Source organism: Sus scrofa, chromosome X (assembly GCF_054392235.1).
Source record: "Sus scrofa isolate SSC_HxYL_T2T_F1_AM1 chromosome X, Sscrofa_HxYL_maternal_Yorkshire_Landrace_v2.0, whole genome shotgun sequence".
Lineage (NCBI taxonomy): Eukaryota > Metazoa > Chordata > Mammalia > Artiodactyla > Suidae > Sus > Sus scrofa.
Genome location: NC_139401.1, coordinates 10,982,875 through 11,002,344, shown reverse-complemented (window position 1 = coordinate 11,002,344; position 19,470 = coordinate 10,982,875). Strand labels below are relative to the sequence as shown.

Below are 19,470 nucleotides of genomic sequence, written 5' to 3'. Positions count from 1 at the left end.
TTTCCGCTGCGCCATGTCGGGAACTCCCATCTGAACTCTTTAAGCCCCAGTGTCCTTCCTCTTCCACTGGGTACTTTCTCCTCCAACCTGTTTCCTTCTGTCTCTCGGACAAAAGAAAGCCCTTCTCCCTCCAGGAAAGTCCTCTTCTCGCCATGAGTGCTACCTCAGGCTGATGGGACCTAGAGCCTAGAGGGAGCAAGGGGGCACCTGGCTCAGCCAGACCACCTTGCCCATCACCTGGGTGCCAGGGGTCATCATCCCTCCAGCCCCCCCTCCAACTGTTCTGTTCATGGATTTTCCTTTACCCCGGAGTTCCTTTTGTGGTTCAGCGCTAATGAACCCGACTAGTATCCGTGAGGATTCAGGTTCAATCCCTGGCCCCGCTCAGTGGGTTAAGGATCCGGTGTTGCCGTGAGCTGTGGTGTAGGTTGCAGATGCGGCTCGGATCCCGCCTGGCTGTGGCTGTGGCTGTGACTCCAGTTTGATCCCTAGCCTGGGAACTTCCGTATGCGGCCCGAAAAAGACAAAAAAAAAAAATTTTCCTTAACCCCAAAGGTACAAGCCTCTCATACCTGAGTATTATCATGGGGAAGGGGGTGGCTGAGGGCTGGAGGCAGGCATTTGGTTCAGGCCCCCCACTCAGGATTGCCCTCAACGTTAGGCCAGGAGGGGTCCCCCCTGTGAGATTCGTTTTTGTGTCGGTGCTGGTCCATGCCTGCCCGTATCGGACCCGGTGCTAATGGGACTGTATGGCAAGAATGCTGAATGGTGACGACAGGTGACTCCCGTACCTTCAAACCTGGGTCCCTCGACTGATCACTCTGTTGTGTACTCGGAAATCCTACTTCTTAAAAAAGCATTCTAGTGATTGTGTGAGCAGGACAGTGATAGTGCTTTGTGTTTCTCAGCTCAAAGCTTTCCTTTGCTAATCGTAACCATTTAAGAGACGTCATACCCTCTCGAGCCATCTTTGAAAGTATGTCTTGTTTGTTTCCTATGAAATTGCCAAATACAGCAGTGGCCCAGGCTCTTGGGGCTTCTCGGAGGTTCTGCTCTCACCTTTTAAAAACCAGAAAACAAAAACAAGAAAATGAACATGAAACCAAAAAAAAAAAAAACAAAAAAACAAAAAACAAAATCTCACGGGGGCGGGTGGAATGATTTGTGCTAGGAAGGAAAGCAGAGGCGATTGCTAAGTGCAGAAAACGGTCCCATTTACAGGAGATAAGTAATTGAGGAAAAGGTTAAAGAAGCAGTTTGAGGAGTTGCCGTGTTTGCTCTTTGGGTTAAGAACCCAACATAATGTCCATGAGGATGCAGGTTTGATCCCTGGCCTCGCTCAGTGGGTTAAGGATCCGGCATTGCCCCAAGCTGCAGTGTGGATCACAGATGTGGCTTGGATCTGACCTTGCTGTGGTGTAGGCCTGCAGCTGCAGCTCTGATTTGACCCCTAGCCCAGGAACTTCGGTATGCTGCAGGTGTGGCCCTGAAAAACAAAAAAAAGAAGCAGTTTGAGAGAAATTTGGGCAAGGCTTTCAGAAAGGAGATGTCTGGACTCGTACTTGGGCAGCAGGTAGCTGTTGAGTGTTATGAGCCTTTAAGAGAAGTAACAGGATAAAGTGGTGATGCCAGAAGCATGTTGCAAAGGTGGAACTGAAGGACAAAAGACTGGAGATGAGAAGTCAAACTAGGAAGTGTTTTTGTTTTTGTGTGCGGGTTTTTGGTTTTTTTGTTTGTTCGTTTGCTTTTGGTTAGAGTCTAGGAATCCAGTAAGGAAAATCGGGGTCAACACAGAGGCAGTGAGAACAGAGAAACCACTCAAAGAACTCCTAAGGTTTGACATTTATGGGTCTTGGCTAATGATTTGGATTTGGGGAAAGACGCGTATGTGGTTTCCTAGTGATGCTGTCGCAGGTGACGACAAACTTGATGGCTTGACACAACACTGAGGGTCATAAGTCTGACTCACATCTCAGCGGGCTATAATCAAGGTATCTTCAGGGCTGCATTCCTCCTGGAGGCTCTAGGGGATCATCTGTTTCTTCACCTTCTCTAGTTTCTAGAGGCTGCCCACATCCCTTGGCTTATGGCGCCCCTTCCTTCTTCAAATTTCTTCAAATCCAGCAATGACTCGTCAAGTCTTTTTCACGTGGCATCATCTGACAGTATGTTGCCTCCCATGTCCACATTTAAGGACCCTTGTGATTGTTCCAGGCTAATCTCCTTGTCTCAAGGTCAGCTGATTAGCCACCGTAATTACATCTGCAACCCAAACTCCCGTAGCCTTGTAATGTACAGTATCCACCAGTGCCACATAGGATTAGGATGCGGACTGCTTTTGGGGGGCCATTATTCTGCCTCTTGCAGAGAGGGAAGAGTAGAAAATGAAGTAAGCCTCTGACTTGTGCCATTTGGGGGATGGAAGCAACATGAGGAGACACCAGGAGGTTTGGCGGGCAGAGGGGTTTGGGAGGGAAGCCGATGCGTCCCTGAGATGCAGTCTGATTGAGGCCCTTTCAGTGAATGAAGGCCAAGTACTGTCCCTCCTGAGCTGGAATTGTGAAAAGAGATGGCACCGCGAGATGCGAGCCCAGCAGTCATTCTCAGAGCAGCAGTACGCAAATCAACAACCAACCTAGATGGCGTTGTGATAGACGGCTGGCCGGCCCCATCGGAAACATCTAGGCTTTGATGAGCTGGAGGAGAAGTCGGCAGTGGTCAGAGGGAGGAAAGCCAGAAAAGACGCATCTCAGCTGTACACAGAATGGGTGGGGGTGGGGTAAAGGAAGGAGGGAGAGGTGTGGACAATAAATAGCCATTTATTAATTTTCCATTTTAAAGAAGTGCTGCCCTCCACAGTCTTGAATCCCGAAGGAAGTTGCTTGAAAAGATGTCTTACAACCAGTGCTTCCAGCATCCGGGGCTTAACTGTATCCTGTTGTTGGACATTAAGATAACCCTGGCTTGGGTCGCCAGTGTCAGAACGTGAGACACGTGGACAGGGAGAAGTCTCGACAAGGCTCTTTCCTTCTGCGGGAGGGCGTGGGTGCTCCAAAAAGCACGCACGCCCGAACAAAGGACCCTCCCCTCTTTATCCCCAACGCAGGTGTGATGTACCCGTCCCCTTGCCATGGGTCAGGTCAGGGCACACACTCTTCCCGCTTGGCTCATGGGAACAAATTGTTGCTGGGCGAAGAGGGAAACAGGAAGGGGGTCGCAGGGCCATTTCCACCCGAAACCAGAGCCAAACGGAGTCACCAAGATTTCCTTTCATAGAAAAGACGTGATGCTACTTTCCGCACTGTGACTACAGACTCTGCTGCTGAGGGATCGGTCTGGAGTGAATTGGAGGGAACATCTGTGGACCCTTGGCCAGGGACACACAGCTAATCGCTAGCAGAGCCGCGGATCACCCTAGATCACCTGGCCACCTGCCCAGCTCTCTCACTCAACTGTTCTCTGCCCTGTTGGGAACCACAAATGGTGGACAGACAGAGGCGTGAGCTGTGACTTGTTCCCATCCCCGGTTTGTTGCAGGGGTTCCCATGATTACCGACGTCCTCCTCGGAATGAGAACCGATCAGCCCATTCAGAAAAATGTTGAGCTATAGAATTTCCTGACAATCATAAGCACGTGTGATTTCCTGCCATTGTCGTGATGGCTGAGACACGCGCGCGCGCATGCGCGCGCTTTAATTGGAGGCCTGGAAATTAGAGGAGTTCAGGAAAGAAAAAAGATACCATTTTGCACAAACTCTGCCCCTACACCCCGGCCCCTGCACCTCTATGGGTTTGTGATCCCCGTCTCATCTTCTGCAGTGCACTGTGCACGTTGCCTCCTTCGGGAAGCTTCCTCATCCTCTCCCCCGACCCCCCCCCCAACCCCAGTTGCTGGCACGTGTCTTTTGTTGTGTTGGATACCCGTTTGTATTTTCTCTTCCTTAATAGACCATAAGGTCACTGAAGGAGGGGCCAGGTGTTAGCATGACTTGTCCTGGGACACAGTACCTCGAGGGAATTCGGTTCCAGGCTGAAAGAATGAATGGCATTCATTTCTCAAGCAAAGCTATTTTAGGAGTTTCTGATGTGGTGCAGTGGTTAAGAATCTGACTGCAGTGGTTTGGGTTGCTGCGCAGGTGTGGGTTAAATCCCTGGCCTGGCGCCGTGGGTGAAAGGATCCGGTGTCGCCATAGTTACAGTGTAGGTCGCAGCTGTGGCTCGGATTCAGTCCCTGGCCTGGGAACTTCCATATGCGGTGGGTGTAGCCATAAAAAGAAAAAAAAAAAAGATACTTTAAAGAGAGCTGGAAAATAAACTGTGCTATTTTTTCTTAAAGATAAGAAATGGCATGCATGCTTAGTAGCACTATATTGTTGGGTAGTTTCATAAGAATATTGCTACCATGGCAGAATCTTGATAAAAGTAGTAAAGATGAGATGCACGGTAGCTCTCAAATCAAAATCCCTTCCTTTCTGGCAGCATAGAGGCAAAAGGTTGAGAAAATTGGCTGAACCTGACATCGCATCTAGATATTTGGTCATCACTGCGTATAATTAACTAACCTTTATAGCATAGACACTTGCATAAAGCACAGCGCCAAGCGCCATGGCAATAAAAGGAAAAAGGTCCAGTTCTGAGCAGCTGTTACTAAATCATTCTTACGTGAATTGCCCCTGAGCACTTGACTCACATCATGCCCATTGATGTTGGGGTGAAATCGCATGGCATGGCATTTCCCGTTAGCACTGGCAACTTGTACATGCTTGTCGAAGCTGTCTTCCACCAGCGGGGCCATTGTTGCCCACACAGCGTTTTATTCATACCTCTCAGAGTGCTTTTCGTTGCTGTTTTGGCTACCCATACGTGTCTCTCTCTTCTCGAACATGGGTCAGCAGAATAAGATCCGCACGCCAAATTCAGCTTGCCACCTGCTTTCGTGAATATGATGCTGTTGGACAGCACGATCATTTCATGGATTGCATGTGACTGCTTTTGCGCGTGACGGTGGAGGGTTGAGGACTTGCAGCAGAGACTCTGACTGGCGGTGCCAAAAATATTTCCTCTCTTGGCCTCGATAGAAAAAGTCGGCTGACCTCTGTTGGAATATATTGAGAGATCCTTGAGGTTGCAGTGGTTACGTTTCATTCTTTTTGCTTTCAACCCCAGCACCAGTACCTGTACTGACTCCGTGAGTGGTTGAGTCTTACCATGCACAAGGCGCTGTTCCAGGTGCTGGCGCTCCAGGGCTCCGAGAGCACAGCAAAGGTTCTGCTCTTGTGGAGCGGATAGTCTAGGGGTGGGGCCGTGGGGAGGGATGGGGCGGTGACCCAACTGATAGACTCTGTCGGTGATGAGAACCACGGAAGAAAACAAACTGAGATGGGGGGGCAGAGGGTTGCCCCGATGGGTGGGTGGGTGGGGGGTGGCTGTGGTGGAAGCAGGGGCATAATTGGTTTTATGTGAGTTCACAGAGAAGGTGACCCTGGAGCAGAGTCTCTCGGATTCCAAAGACCTTGCAGAAGGGAGACAGGACGTGCTTGGCGTGTTTGGGGACATCATACGGAGGCTATATGCCCGGAGCAGAACGGGGATCATGTGGGAGGGGATGAAGTCACTGTCTGAGCCTCTGTTTTCTGGGGCTGGTTTTATTCTGGTGAACTTCTCCCTGAGGGAGATGGGGGACCCCGGGAGGGGAGAGGAGACTGGGGGGGGGCTCTTGTCATGTTTTAATAGGTTCTCTGACTTCCAAGGGGGGGCTCGACTGTGTGGGGGACGGCAAGAGTGAGCAGAAGCCAGGAGACCGTTTAGACAGGTGCTGTGCTGATCCAGGTAGGAGAGGAGCTTGGCTTGGCCCGTGATCACAGAGCTGGGATAAGGAGGGAGCCAGATTCTGGCTTCTCGGGCCAACTCCGGACCTGGCCTTCAGGAAACATCTCTAGAGGAAAATGTCAGCATTTCCATTGGGGTCGCCAATGGAATCACCTCTAGAAATTCTGACGGTACCCCTTGGGGATGGAATCCTGGCACCTGCATAAAAATGCAGTCATCAGAGCCCTCCAGACATAGGTGACACTCAGCCCACCCTCCGGTGGGAACCATTCATAGGCGGTTTTGGTTTCACCTGAGAACAAATCCGACCAAAGGGGCTATGTTATTCCTTTGCTTCACACGCTTCTGGTGGGAGAGGTGACCAGAAATTGGATCTAGAGACACTTCCGTTTTGCCTCGATTAACCAAAATAATGATCAAGAGGGAAAACCTTGCCATTTCTTCCAAGCCATCTGTAGGAAGAGTTGGCCGAGACCAAGCAGGGATGGTGCGTTTCTCAGAGCAGCCGCCCTGGGGCTTCCACTGCAGGTTGTGGGCAGATGAGTGGTCTTTCACAGTTTCCAGCCTCAGCTGCCCGTTTATCCTTTCTTACGCAGTTTGTATCAGCAGACGGCTGAAGAGCTTTTTAAGATGCCCGGCTCCTGTAAAGGCAGCAGCTCTTGCATTTTTAACAAGCTCGGCACATACTTTCCCCTTTTCATGATCAGTTACTGTTCAGTTGATAACAGGAGGCGCATTAGTTTAACCAAAAGCACCGCGTGGTATTTCTGAGAGATGCTATTGCCGAGAGGGTCAGGCTATTTGAGAAACGGCGAATTTGGTCAATAAGTGGAGGTGTGAATACAAAAAGGCTGATTGTCAGAATCACTCAGCGTAGCTTTGGATGTGAAGCCTTCCCATGGATCCGGCTGAGAATACCCCCCGCCCCCCCCCCCCCGCCCCCGGAGGGTGATGTGAACCTCGCATCCCCTGGGTGAGTTGCCCGATTCTCCCACAGCCGGCGCTGGGCTGCCTCTAATACGCCCATCACTGTTGCGCGGACCTCTGCTAATGGCCTTGAAAGGGAGAAGGTTCAAAGAGGCTTGGTTCCCAGGCCTGCTAATGAGCATGAGGCCTCTTCCCTCTTAATGAGCCGGGGTTTATGTGGGATTCTTTGCCGTCCCCTTTTTGAAGGGGGGGGGGGCGGTGGTGGCAGGGGCAGGCGAGATCTCAAAAGCAGCAAGTCTTCAGTGGGGAACGTGCAGCTGGGCCACCCCAAGGCAGCCTGGAGGGGAGCAACAAAGCCGGCGAAGGTCGTGCCCGGGCCACCGTGGCTCGGAGTGTGAGGCTGGACCTCCCGCCAGCCCGGCCTTTGGTTGGTGACAGTGACAAGCCCTTGATGGGAGTTTTTAGGCTGGGAGGGCTGTGCGGGGGTCCGGCGGGCCGCCCTTGTAAGCCTCCTCGAGGGAGCGCAACGACCTTCGGCTGCTTTCTAAAGTGTAATCATCACCTTTGTTCTAAGTTAGCAAATGAATGTTGTAGCCACTACAATCCTTGTTCTCAGGAGCCACATCCTTATTAGTCACTGGTACACCCCCCCCCACATATTCACATATTTTTCTCTGCTTCTCTCTGCCCACCCACGTCCCACTGCCGGATTCAACAATGGAATTATTCAGAAGAGTAGCAAATGCATGCCAGAAATGTTGCGTCTCTCACGGCCATCTCTGTGAAAGTCAGTGTTTTTTGTTTTGTTTTTTCCTCCCCTTGGGAATATATTTTGGAAGCTGACACCCTGTGTTTAAGCCTTATCATTTCCACGGAAGTCGGGCGTTTCATTTCATGTACATTTCATGCCCACGTTTCTGCCTTTCTCCTCCTCTGAAGCCTGGCTTGGCATTGCAGAGCCGCAGCCCTTAAAAAGCCCAGATACTTAACATCTAAATTCATCAATTCCAAGTTAGAAAACACTCTAGAGTTCATTAGTGAGCGCTTCTACCTTTTCCCTGTCAGCGTGAGGAGACCTTGGCCGTGAGGCAGTAAGATGATTGTGATGAGACAAGGAAATTAGGGTTTTAGGAGCCTGCCAGTTGGGAGGGAGTGAGACCCGTTAAAGAGCAAAATGAAAACAAATAAACACACAAACGACTGCTTTTAGCGACGAGAACCTTGAGGAAATGTTGGCTGGTCTGCTGGCTTCGGGTGTGTTTCCCGCTCCTTCGTTCCCCAGCGAAGAGAGAGAGAGTTACTTGGAATGTACACACATTTACCCTCCCCTGACCTGTGTTCGGAGTTATTCTGAGATGCACTCCAAGCTGACAGCCCCCCATGGCTGCCCCCCTCGTGCCTAATCCGATCTTACGTTCTGTTTCCAGATAGCTGATCAGCTTCCTTGGATTTTGCTGATGACCCAGGAGAGCTTTGCCTGAAGATGGAAACACTGGAGTCGGAGCTGACCTGCCCTATTTGTCTGGAGCTCTTTGAGGACCCTCTCCTGCTCCCCTGTGCACACAGCCTCTGCTTCAACTGCGCCCACCGCATCCTGGTGTCACACTGCGCCACCAACGAGTCTGTGGAGTCCATCACCGCCTTCCAGTGCCCCACCTGCCGGCATGTCATCACGCTCAGCCAGCGAGGTCTAGACGGGCTCAAGCGCAACGTCACCCTGCAGAACATCATCGACAGGTTCCAGAAAGCCTCCGTGAGCGGGCCCAACTCCCCCAGCGAGACGCGCCGCGAGCGGGCCTTCGACGGCAACAGCATGAGCTCCGCCGAGAAAGTCCTCTGCCAGTTCTGTGACCAGGATCCTGCCCAGGACGCGGTGAAGACCTGTGTCACTTGCGAAGTGTCCTACTGTGACGAGTGCCTGAAAGCCACTCACCCGAACAAGAAGCCCTTTACAGGCCATCGTCTGATTGAGCCCATCCCGGACTCGCACATCCGGGGGCTGATGTGCCTGGAGCACGAGGATGAGAAGGTGAATATGTACTGTGTGACCGATGACCAGTTAATCTGTGCCTTGTGTAAACTGGTTGGGCGGCACCGCGATCATCAGGTGGCAGCTTTGAGTGAGCGCTATGACAAATTGAAGGTTAGTCCGACCCGCCTTAAGCCAACCCCTTTCTGCCAGCAAATGTCACGGGAAAAAAAAAAAAAGTGTATTCATTGCTAGTTATGTGGCAGGTGAAGGTTTTCTCTTCGCCTTTGTTATCTGATTCGTTGTAGCATGTTTTTTTGGCAGCCTCTCCATGTTACACAATAAGGGTGTCTTGTAAAAGTTGACTGCCGCTTGTGATTGCAGCGTTGTCAAGGTGAAGGTGAACGGGGGGGAAAAATTGGGATCATTTTCAGTCCTTGTAGTTGAGAGAGAGAGAGAGAGAGAAAGGGAGAGAGAGAAAGGGAGAGGGGGAGAGAGAGAAGAAGGAATGGCAGATGCAGTCTAGGCGTGAGCATTTTGGGGGGAGCATTTATTTTTCTCACGCATCAGGGAAAATGAATTTCACGTGCATCGTGCCTCGATCCAGTTACTGCCCAAACGAAAGAACAGAAGGAAGAGTTGCCTGTAGCAAATGTGGGATTTTCGGGGACATGCGACCTTTTAGGCCTTGTGCAAATGATATCCAGCTTATTGGTGACCTAGAGTGTTCCGACCATCTCGGGTTTCACGAAAGAATGCCTTCCCGTGGAGGCTTTTTATTCCAGAAGGTTTCAGGCAGGACTGTTTGAGCTGCACTTTTAATGTGACATTATTAACTGAAGTGCAGCTCGGGGAGTGATAATTAATATGCCTGTATGTCGGGTTTCAAAATCACTCTCTGGATACGGAGAGAAGGCACCGAGGAGGAAGGAAGCCAGGTCTTCAGATGTCTGTTCATCTGCGGGCGCCGGTGGGTCTAATTATTGCAAACTCAGCCGAGAGAGTTTGCTCGGAGGGTGCGCCGCTCCGCATCCTCGGTTCACCTGCTCATTTTAGATCACCAGATGCCAATTAAAAGGAAGGGAAGTATAAATTAAGAGCTTGGGGTAAATAGATGCTGAAGTCCCTCCTAGGACGAACACACACCGTGTTGTTGGGCAAACAAAAATGAATCACACGCTCAAAAGTGTCAGCGCTCAGCACACATCACATCATCGCCTCTCACAACTGGTTCCTCTCGCTTCGCCTCGGCGCCGATGGGGGCTGGTGTTTCCTGGGACCGTGTAGATTATTTGGGGGGGCGCCGGGGTGAGCGGACCCCATCTGGGGTTTGGTTTGGCTCTTTGCTGAGGTTGGCAGGCTCACGCGAACCCCTGCTTCCAGATGTCACCCAGGAAACAAAAGCATCACCTGGGTCGCATGCCTCCCTCACCCTGTCCATCGCCGACTGGTGCAAATCCATCCTTAGGAAGCTAAGCCCGAGGATCGAGGTGATACAGACAAGGAAGACAGATGCTGATTGGTTTTCTAGTGGTGCACAAAGGTAGCCAAAAACACACCTCCAAAGCGCAGAAGAGCAAAGGCAACGTGTGTACCCATGGTGCCACTGAAACCAGTTCGTGCGCAATTGTCAGGACTGTCACATTTTTAAAAAACCACGCTGGTCCTTCCCTCTCCTTTTTTGGCTGGCGATGGAATGTTGAGGATGATTGTTGGCTTTCCAAGAGGGAAACGTGCCAGATCGGTGTTATTTCTTAACCCCCCCCCCAAAAAAAAATTTCCTTTAATTGGATTAACACTGCTTTGAATGACCATTTGTCAAAGCACCACGAAGACGGTGGCTGTTCAGCAGCTCCCAGACTTGAGTTGTAAACCTGATGGTCAAGTTCTTCTCCTCACCTGTGTACCGTCCCAGAGGGTTCTTCTTCGTTATTTCCATAACATCTCCGAGTTTATGAGGAGACACCTCCATGCTCCAGCCCTTTCTGGGATGACAATGAAACGCTTCGGTTATGAGCCCTGCGCGCTTGTCTAATCAAGCCTGTGGCTTAGCGGTCATTGATCCTGTCATCAGGGGGGCCTGACAATGAACAATCTTGTAGATTTCCTCTTCTAAGAACAGCAGTCGAAGCCTACCAACAGCACCCAGTGCACCGGAACACGTTTATAGCTGCTCAACAAAATATGCTTATAAGCACTTATTTACAGCCATTTCGGAAAAGTTGCTTATGAGCATTTAAACAAACAGCATGGCAGCACAGCCTGTTTGTTCGAGAACATGTCACAAGTTGGAATTAAAAAACAAAATTGTGGCGTGTGTGACATTTGGGTAGCTCTGCTCTTTCAAAACCTAAGAACAAGATCCACATTGACTTTTTACAGCAAGTAATAGCTTAGTGAAAGGACCAAAAGCAAGAAAGGGGGTTTTTAAAATTCCTTTGGTCTGAAAAAGTAAAGGTGTTCTGTCAGTTTGTTTTCTTGAGGCTTTAGCATCTCATACAGAAATGGAATGGTGATGATGTGGAAACAAAAAGCGTGGAGAAATGTGAGGATGTTTTCATTGATAACACGATAGGTTTGCTTAATTATTTGAATATGTAAGGACTCAGGTGTCTCCTGTTGGAAAATGTTTTCGACTTGTTTTATTTTGTTTTTTGACTGTGCCCATGACATGTGGAGGTTCCCACACCAGGGAGTGAACCCTCGCCACAGCAGTAATGATGCCAACTCCTTAATAGCTAGGCCACCAGGGAGCTCCTGAAAAAAAATTTTTTTTTTTACTTCTGTTGGTATAAGTCCATTATTTGAAGAAAGGAAATCTGCAGTGATTATGAAGTATAATTATTTCTTGCAATAACTCTCAACTTTGAGGGGCGTGTTTTACTCGGATTAGCTCTCAGTAAACATGAATTGATATAAAGAATTGGAATATACTTTTGTACATTACAACTTTGTTGTTAGACACAAAAGGGAAAAAAAAAAACTTTAAAATTCCAGCATGCAGAATTCATGCAAATACAGGAGTTCCCGTCGTGGAGCAGTGGTTAACGAATCTGACTCGGAACCATGAGGTTGCGGGTTCGGTCCCTGCCCTTGTTCAGTGGGTTGACGATCTGGCGTTGCCGTGAGCTGTGGTGTAGGCTGCAGACGCGGCTCGGATCCAGCGTTGCTGTGGCTCTGGTGTTGGCCAGTGGCTACAGCTCCGATTGGACCCCTAGCCTGGGAACCTCCATATGTCGTGGGAGCGGCCCAAAGAAATAGCAAAAAGACAAAAAAAAAAAAAAAAGAATTCATGCAAATACAATCTTTCACATCAGTTGAAATAGCATCAAGTCAAGACTCTAATAATACTTTTTGGAGTTCCCATCGTGACTCAGCACTCAATGAACCCAACTAGTATCCGTGAAGATGTGGGTTCGATCGCTGGCCTCACTCAGTGGGTTAAGGATCTGGCATTGCCATGAGCTGTGGAGTAGGTCCCAGACGTGGCTCGGAGCTGGTGCTGCTGTGGCTGTGGTGTAGGCTGGCTGCTACAGCTCTGATTCGGCCCCTAGCCTGGGAACCTCCATATGCTGTGAGTGCGGCCCTTAAAAAAAGGCAAAAAAAAAAAAAAAAGAATCTAATACTTTTTGAGACAATGCATTGGGAAGTACTCATAAAATATTGAGGCAAAGAGAAAATTAAAGCAGCATTTCCCGAACTCTGATTTTAGATAAGAAGAGAAAAGTCTTCCTGCCAAATGCCTAAGTCTTTAAATGGAGCATATCCTAGTGGGGGCCTTTTCACAGCCTTCTAATTGAATTTGAAGAAGCTTCTCGGTCCTCTGTCCTTGGATTAAACGTTTGATTTGCGAAGTTCATCACATGTAAGAGAATTTAATATAACGCATTCCAGAGTTTTCAGGGAATTACGGTGCGGTAATTCCTTGTCTTCTGTTCCAACATACAGTCTTGGAGCTCTTGTTTCTTTTCTAGTCACACCTCTAAAAAATACACAACCTGGGGAAAATTGACCTTTCCTTGCCCCTCAGTTTCAGCATAGTCCCACTTCAAGTTAGCTGAGGCTGAAGCTGCTAGTCACGGTTTTGCTGTTGTGACTCTCCATGGGCCACTGTGGGCAGGTGGGGGAGTTTCTTTGTGTCATACCCCTTTCCCTGGATCATCCCATTGTAATCTGATAGAAATTCGCCACGGGTTCTGATGAAATCTCAGCTTCCTCTCTAGCCCTTGTCATCTGAAGGTGAAGACGTGGCATTTCACTCTTGGGCTTATTCATTTATAGGTCGTATGTTTTTACATGTTTGAAAGTCGCAGACTTTATTTGCCGTTGGGGGAGGCGTAAGTGGATACTGGGCTCAACTTTTTCCTTTGGCCTTAGAATTTCTATAAGTTGTTTCGTCTTTGAAAATAGTAGCAGGTATAGTACAGGTTCCAGTGAGAGGGTGTGTGTCTGTGGGTGCATGCGTGTGTGTTACCCACATGTGTGGAAAGAGGCCAGGGATGCTGCTGTGCCCTACGGGGTGCAGGATGTGCCCCCATCCCACGGAGAGTTGTCTGGTCCCAACTCTCAGTGGTGCCCAGGCTGAGACAGCTTCATCTGTGAGAAGAGTCAATTGTTTATCACTGCATGAATCTGCTAGGGCTGCTGCAACAGGGGACCCCAGATTAGGTGGCTTAAAGGAAAGAAACGGATTGCCTCAGGGTTTTCGAGGCTAGAAGTTCAAAATCGAAGTGCCAGCATAGTCGCTTCCTTTTGAGGGCTTGGAGCGAAGGCTGTGTCCCAGGCCCCTCTCCTTGGGTTGTAGGTGGCTGTCCTCCCTCTGTGTGCTTGTCTTTGTGTTCAAACTTCCTCTAAAGAGGACACCAGTCGTCTTGGATGAAGGGCCCCTCTACTCCAGTATGACCGCAGCTTAACCAATTATAGCCGCAGTGACCTTCTTCCTAAATAAGGTCACATTCTGATGTATTCGGGGTTCGGGCTTCACCGTATGAAAGTCGAGGGGCTGCAATTCAACCCATAACAATCACTTACTCCAGCATATACCTAGTTATCTAGTCAGTTGAACACATGGTATGTCTCCATTGAGGATTTAAGCACCTTAAGTTAGGCAGAGACCTTTGGCTCCCATTGTTCCATCCCTCACCTAAGACTGACCACAGGGTCTTGCAGATAATGAATTCTCAGTAAATACTTGTCAGCAGCTTCATGGATGATTAGCCCTACATGACCATTTAAATTCAGTTTGTAATTAATTTTGTGGATATCCATTCTTGTATATGACAAATAATTCTGTAAGATAATTTCTCATAAGCGTGGAGCCAGATATGTTATCATATTTTATCTAGCTGGGCATGAGTCATCATTTTGGTCTATATTGCATTTTGGTGCTTTAAATTTCATGGCGTGAATTTTGGTAAACTAGATCTCAGGTAAGTTTAGAACAGCTCACATTGCTTTTGTGCTTCTAAGCGGTGGACATTTGATAGACCCGTTATACCTACTATTTCACTTATCTGCCCCTCAACTGTATCTGATATGGAGGGGTTTTGGGGAGGTCATGCAAACGTGAGTTAATACCTGTTTCATAAATGAAGGCAATATGAACAGAAATAGTCCCCCGGCTTCATGGAGCTTATAGTTGAGCAAAGGCTTCTGGTGGGTAGCTATTTTCTCTGTTGGTGGTGGAGAGAGGCACGCTGTGCCCAGAGCAGGGACACCAAGCCCCGACCCGAGAGATGGAGAAAGGCTTCCTGGAAGAAGGGCCATCACACCCAGCAGTGCCAAGCTTTTTTATTAGAAAGCAATGTCAAATTTACTAGATATCCATACATTCTTTGGTATCGGTCATTCTTTTTTATTCATTTCTTTATTTTTACCACTTATGACATCCCTTGGGTAACCCTGGATCCCTTTTCAAACTAGTTCACACTAAAGCTAGGCTAGATTTTAATCTAAGCATAGATATACCTTAGGACATTTTATCACACGATGCTTTTGGGGATACCCGAGTGTCAGACAGAGGTCTTCCAAAATGTTGTGCTTTGTATGAAGTCCCACTCGTTTCAACTGGGCCCTTCAAAATGCAATTCTGTTTGTGCTTATTTGCCAGGAACATTTCTTTAGTCTGCAATGTGTTTTTTTAAGACTTCACATGTGGTACAAAACAGTTTTCACATATTTGTAAAATATGTGAAACCTATATTCTAATTGTCTTTGGTGCAAAAACTATTTATGATATGCGAGTCAGGGAAGACATCTCCAGGGATATGTTCTGAACAGTAAGCTCAAGGCTCCATCTTTTTCCTTTCTCCTTTTCCTCCGTCTTTTCTGCCTGAGAAGTCCCCTGTCCCTCCTTCACCTACAGAGAGGAACGTCTTATTGCCTGATGATTTCTTGTTATTGGAATCATCTTTGAGAAGCTGAGAGAGTTCTGGGAAATGCACAGACAGGTACACAAGGTACCTTTCAGTTGTGTGGCTGTGTAAACCAATGTAATTCTTGAGCATGTTGCTTAGCTTAAGTTCGCCTATAAAACGGGGCCACTCATTTACTTACTCAGAGTTCCTGGGCGGCCTAGCAGTTATGGATCCAGCATTGTCACTGCTGTGGCTTGGGTTACTGCTGTGGCACAGGTGGGATCCCTGGCCCGGGAACCTCTGAATGCTGCAGGTGCCGCCCCCCAACATAGAATGTACTTACTCTTGTAGTAACTGGGGAGAACGAAATAAAATGTTTCCTGTAACCTCTCAGCCTTGTGCCTGGCAATAGATCAGAATCGAACAATACTGTAAGAAACCAAGGGAAAATGGGATGGGATGTGGACTTGGGAGGCAGACCGCCTGCCAGTTATTTGTGAACCACTGCTTTTCGTCTTGTGAGATAGGCGTCCACGTTGTTGCTTTCCTGTGTTTTCTACTTCTTTGTGTCAAGCACCTGGCAAAGGCAGAGGCACGACAGTTGAATAAATGCTCGTTGATGGACAGCTGCAGAATGGGTGGGTTAAAGGAGTGTTTCGGGATTTGGAGGAGGAAGAGCCGACTCTGGTTCTGAGCAGACAAGAAGCCTTGCTTCAGGGTGGGAAGCTTTAAGCTGCCTTGACAGATCGGTGGATTATGCATCAAAGACGAAGAGCGAGGCGTTGCTCAGGAGTGAGGCCAGCAGAGGCCTGTTGGCAGGAATCTGTGAGGCAGCTTAGGGCTTCCAGACAAGGCTGGCCCAGAGCACAGGGTGCCCGTTGAGGGGCCTCAAGGGAGGATGTCACCAGAGTTTGAGTCTTTGAATGCCGGGTTAAAAGTTGGGGGCATTTTCACTCTTCTCTTCGTTGTATCCCTGAAGGGATTTTGTTTTTGAGAGAGAGACTGCGGTTATGTGTATTTTCCGAAGGTAAGGTCCAATGAAGATCTCAGAGAGATCAGGCTCATTTGTCCACAGAGAAATAGAAGGGGAAAAGATATTCACGTTACTCTAGATTTTTTGTGGTCTCTCTCTCTCTTTTTTTTCTTTGTCCTTTTTTTTTTTTTTTTTTTTTTTTTTTTTTGGCTGCACCCATGGCATATGGAAGTTCCTGGGCCAGGGACTGAATCCATGCCTCAGCTGCAACCTGCGCCACAGCCATGGCAATGCCAGATCCGTTACCCCACTGTGCTGGGTTGGGGATCAAACCCACGCCTCCGCCTGAGCTCCTGCAGTCGGATTCTCAACCCACTGCAGTATAGTGGGAACTCCTGTAGTCTCTTCTTTAGTTGGCCACATGAAGTAGCATCATAGGTCAAACATCTCCCCGCCCCGGCCCCCCTCCATGGTGTCACTAGAAACATGCAGACTGATGGGCGCCGATGTCTTATCCACGAAGACCAAGGAGAAATCGGAGTGATGGTTGCGGAGCCACTCTCAGATGCAGGCAGAAATGTGATTCTTTTGCTGCTTTCCTTGTGCGGTGACACACTGGCCATGAGCATGTGCTTGTTTCTTCTGATGTTTTTTTTTTTTTTTTCTTTTTTCTTTTTCTTTTCTTTTCTTCTTCTTTTTTTTTGTCTTTTTTTTTGCTATTTCTTGGGCCGCTCCCACGGCATATGGAGGTTCCCAGGCTAGGGGTCGAATCGGAGCTGTAGCCACCAGCCTATGCCAGAGCCACAGCAACGCTGGATCCGAGCCGCGTCTGCAACCTACACCACAGCTCACGGCAACGCCGGATCGTTAACCCACTGAGCAAGGGCAGGGACCGAACCCGCAGCCTCATGGTTCCTAGTCGGATTCGTTAACCACTGCGCCACAACGGGAACTCCCTTCTGACGTTTTGATCCACTGTAAGAGGGTGCTCTTCCAACCTCTGAATGCCTCCCGCAAACCTCAGTAACCTTTTAGAACCGAAGGTGACCTTGCAGGTCAGGTCGTTTCATCCCCATTATGCAGATGAGCAAACTGAGGCTGAGAGTGGTGAAAGGAGTGGCCCCAGGTCACCTGGTGAGAGGACTTGGAACTAGGACCAGAACACAAACCCCTGCTGCCCAGTCGTTCTGTGTCTCTGCAGCTAAAGGTGCACCGCCTTTCGCGTGCGTCTGGCATTTCTGAGGCTTCCTTTGAGGTTTGGAGACTCAATGTAGTGATTTTACACATGCATCCAGCGGGGCTGCAGGCCACCCTCGTGGATGTAGGAGAAGGCCCCCAGGGCCAGCAGAACAGCTGCCTTAAGGTATCCCCAAGCCCACATTTCCTCCAGCTGAGCCAGTGTGGACTGGGTCGGGCCATACCTCGTGCCAGTAACTGAGTTCACACAGGTGGCCCCAGGTGACCTTGGGGACACCACAAAGGAAGGAAAATGCTCACCTGGAAACAAACGAATTGTCACTGCCACTTAACTGGGCTCACTAATTTCCCTCTTAGGGTTCGTTTTGTCCTGAATGTCTTAATAGAGGGATAATGCCTTAATTTTATTTAAATGTATAAACATGTGCAGAATATCTTTTTGTGCACAGTATTTGATTTTGTTTTGTTTTATTGTTTTTTTTTTTTTTTTGTCTTTTTCAGGGCCGCCCCCGCGGCATATGGAGGTTCCCAGGCTAGGGGTCAAACTTCAGCTGCAGCTGCCAGCCTATGCCACAGCCACAGCCATGCCAGATCCGAACTGCATCTGCCGCCTACACCCCAGCTCCCGGCAACGCCGGATCCTTAACCCACTGAGCAAGGCCAGGGATGGAACCCGCCACCTCATGGTTCCTAGTCGGATTCGTTCACCACTGCGCCACGGCAGGAACTTCTTTGAATGATTTTTCTTTCGTTCTGTTTTTTGTTTGTGCATGGCCTTTGAATGAAGGTGGACACATTTTGAAGGAACACAACGGTTCACCTTGACCAGTTACAAAGTTTAAGGCTAGTATGATTTGCTGAAATTACATTAATGAAAGACTTCATTTTTTTAAGGCCGTGATATTCAGAATTCTCTACCTTTCTCTGTCTCTGACAAATCATGGATTCGGTTCTCTGTAGGAAGACTGATCCAATTTTGAACACGGCATAAGTAAATAAGAAGGCAGACGTGAGTGGCCGGAGAAGGTCAGTGTAGTTAAAGGTTGGGCTTGTTCTCATTGTATGATGTAAACCTTCTGGAAACATCTGATCAGACTACATGATAAAATCCACTTCCGCTTCCAACTGAATTCACTTTATGTTCCGGACTTGGGGGCACGATACTTGATGTCTGTGCCCATGAGGATGGCTTTTTTTTTTTTAATAATTTCTTTTTCCCACTGTACAGCAAGGGGGTCAGGTTATCCTTACATGTATACATTACAATTACATTTTTCCCCCACCCTTTCTTCTGTTGCAACATGAGTATCTAGACAAAGTTCTCAATGCTACTCAGCAGGATCTCCTTGTAACTCTATTCTAGGTTGTGTCTGATAAGCCCAAGCTCCCGATCCCTCCCACTCCCTCCCCCTCCCATCAGGCAACCACAAGTCTCTTCTCCAAGTCCATGATTTTCTTTTCTGAGGAGATGTTCATTTGTGCTGGATATTAGATTCCAGTTATAAGTGATAGCATATGGTATTTGCCTTTGTCTTTCTGGCTCATTTCACTCAGTATGAGATTCTCTAGTTCCATCCATGTTGCTGCAAATGGCATTATGTCATCCTTTTTTATGGCTGAGTAGTATTCCATTGTGTATATATACCACATCTTCCGAATCCAATCATCTGTTGATGGACATTTGGGTTGTTTCCATGTCCTGGCTATTGTGAATAGTGCTGCAATGAACATGCGGGTGCATGTGTCTCTTTTAAGTAGAGCTTTGTCCGGATAGATGCCCAAGAGTGGGATTGCGGGGTCATGTGGAAGTTCTATGTATAGATTTCTAAGGTATCTCCAAACTGTTCTCCATAGTGGCTGTACCAGTTTACATTCCCACCAACAGTGCAGGAGGGTTCCCTTTTCTCCACAGCCCCTCCAGCACTTGTTATTTGTGGATTTATTAATGATGGCCATTCTGACTGGTGTGAGGTGGTATCTCATGGTATTTTTGATTTGCATTTCTCTTATAGTCAGCGATGTTGAGCATTTTTTCATGTGTTTGTTGGCCATCTGTGTATCTTCTTTGGAGAAATATCTATTCAGGTCTCTTGCCCATTTTTCCATTGATTGATTGGCTTTTTTGCTGTTGGATTGTATAAATTGTTTATATATGCTAGAGATTAAGCCCTTGTCAGTTGCATCATTTGAAACTATTTTCTCCCATTCTGTAAGTTGTC

General features: G+C 48.3%; 1 protein-coding gene across 23 annotated transcripts in view; it reads left to right on the top strand.

The window, feature by feature from the left end:
- Positions 1-19,470, top strand: part of MID1 (midline 1) — a 668,331-nt gene that overhangs the window by 534,741 nt on the left and 114,120 nt on the right. For 12 of the 23 annotated variants that reach the window (XM_021080487.2, XM_085007311.1, XM_021080488.2 and 9 more), the window contains one exon: positions 8,184-8,899. In XM_021080487.2, coding sequence (XP_020936146.1) covers positions 8,240-8,899 — 660 coding nt within the window. In that variant the 5' untranslated portion in view covers positions 8,184-8,239. Of the gene's footprint in view, positions 1-7,675; positions 8,011-8,183; positions 8,900-19,470 lie in introns of those variants that run through there. The other 11 variants (XM_085007319.1, XM_085007321.1, XM_085007317.1 and 8 more) reach the window with 2 other exon arrangements.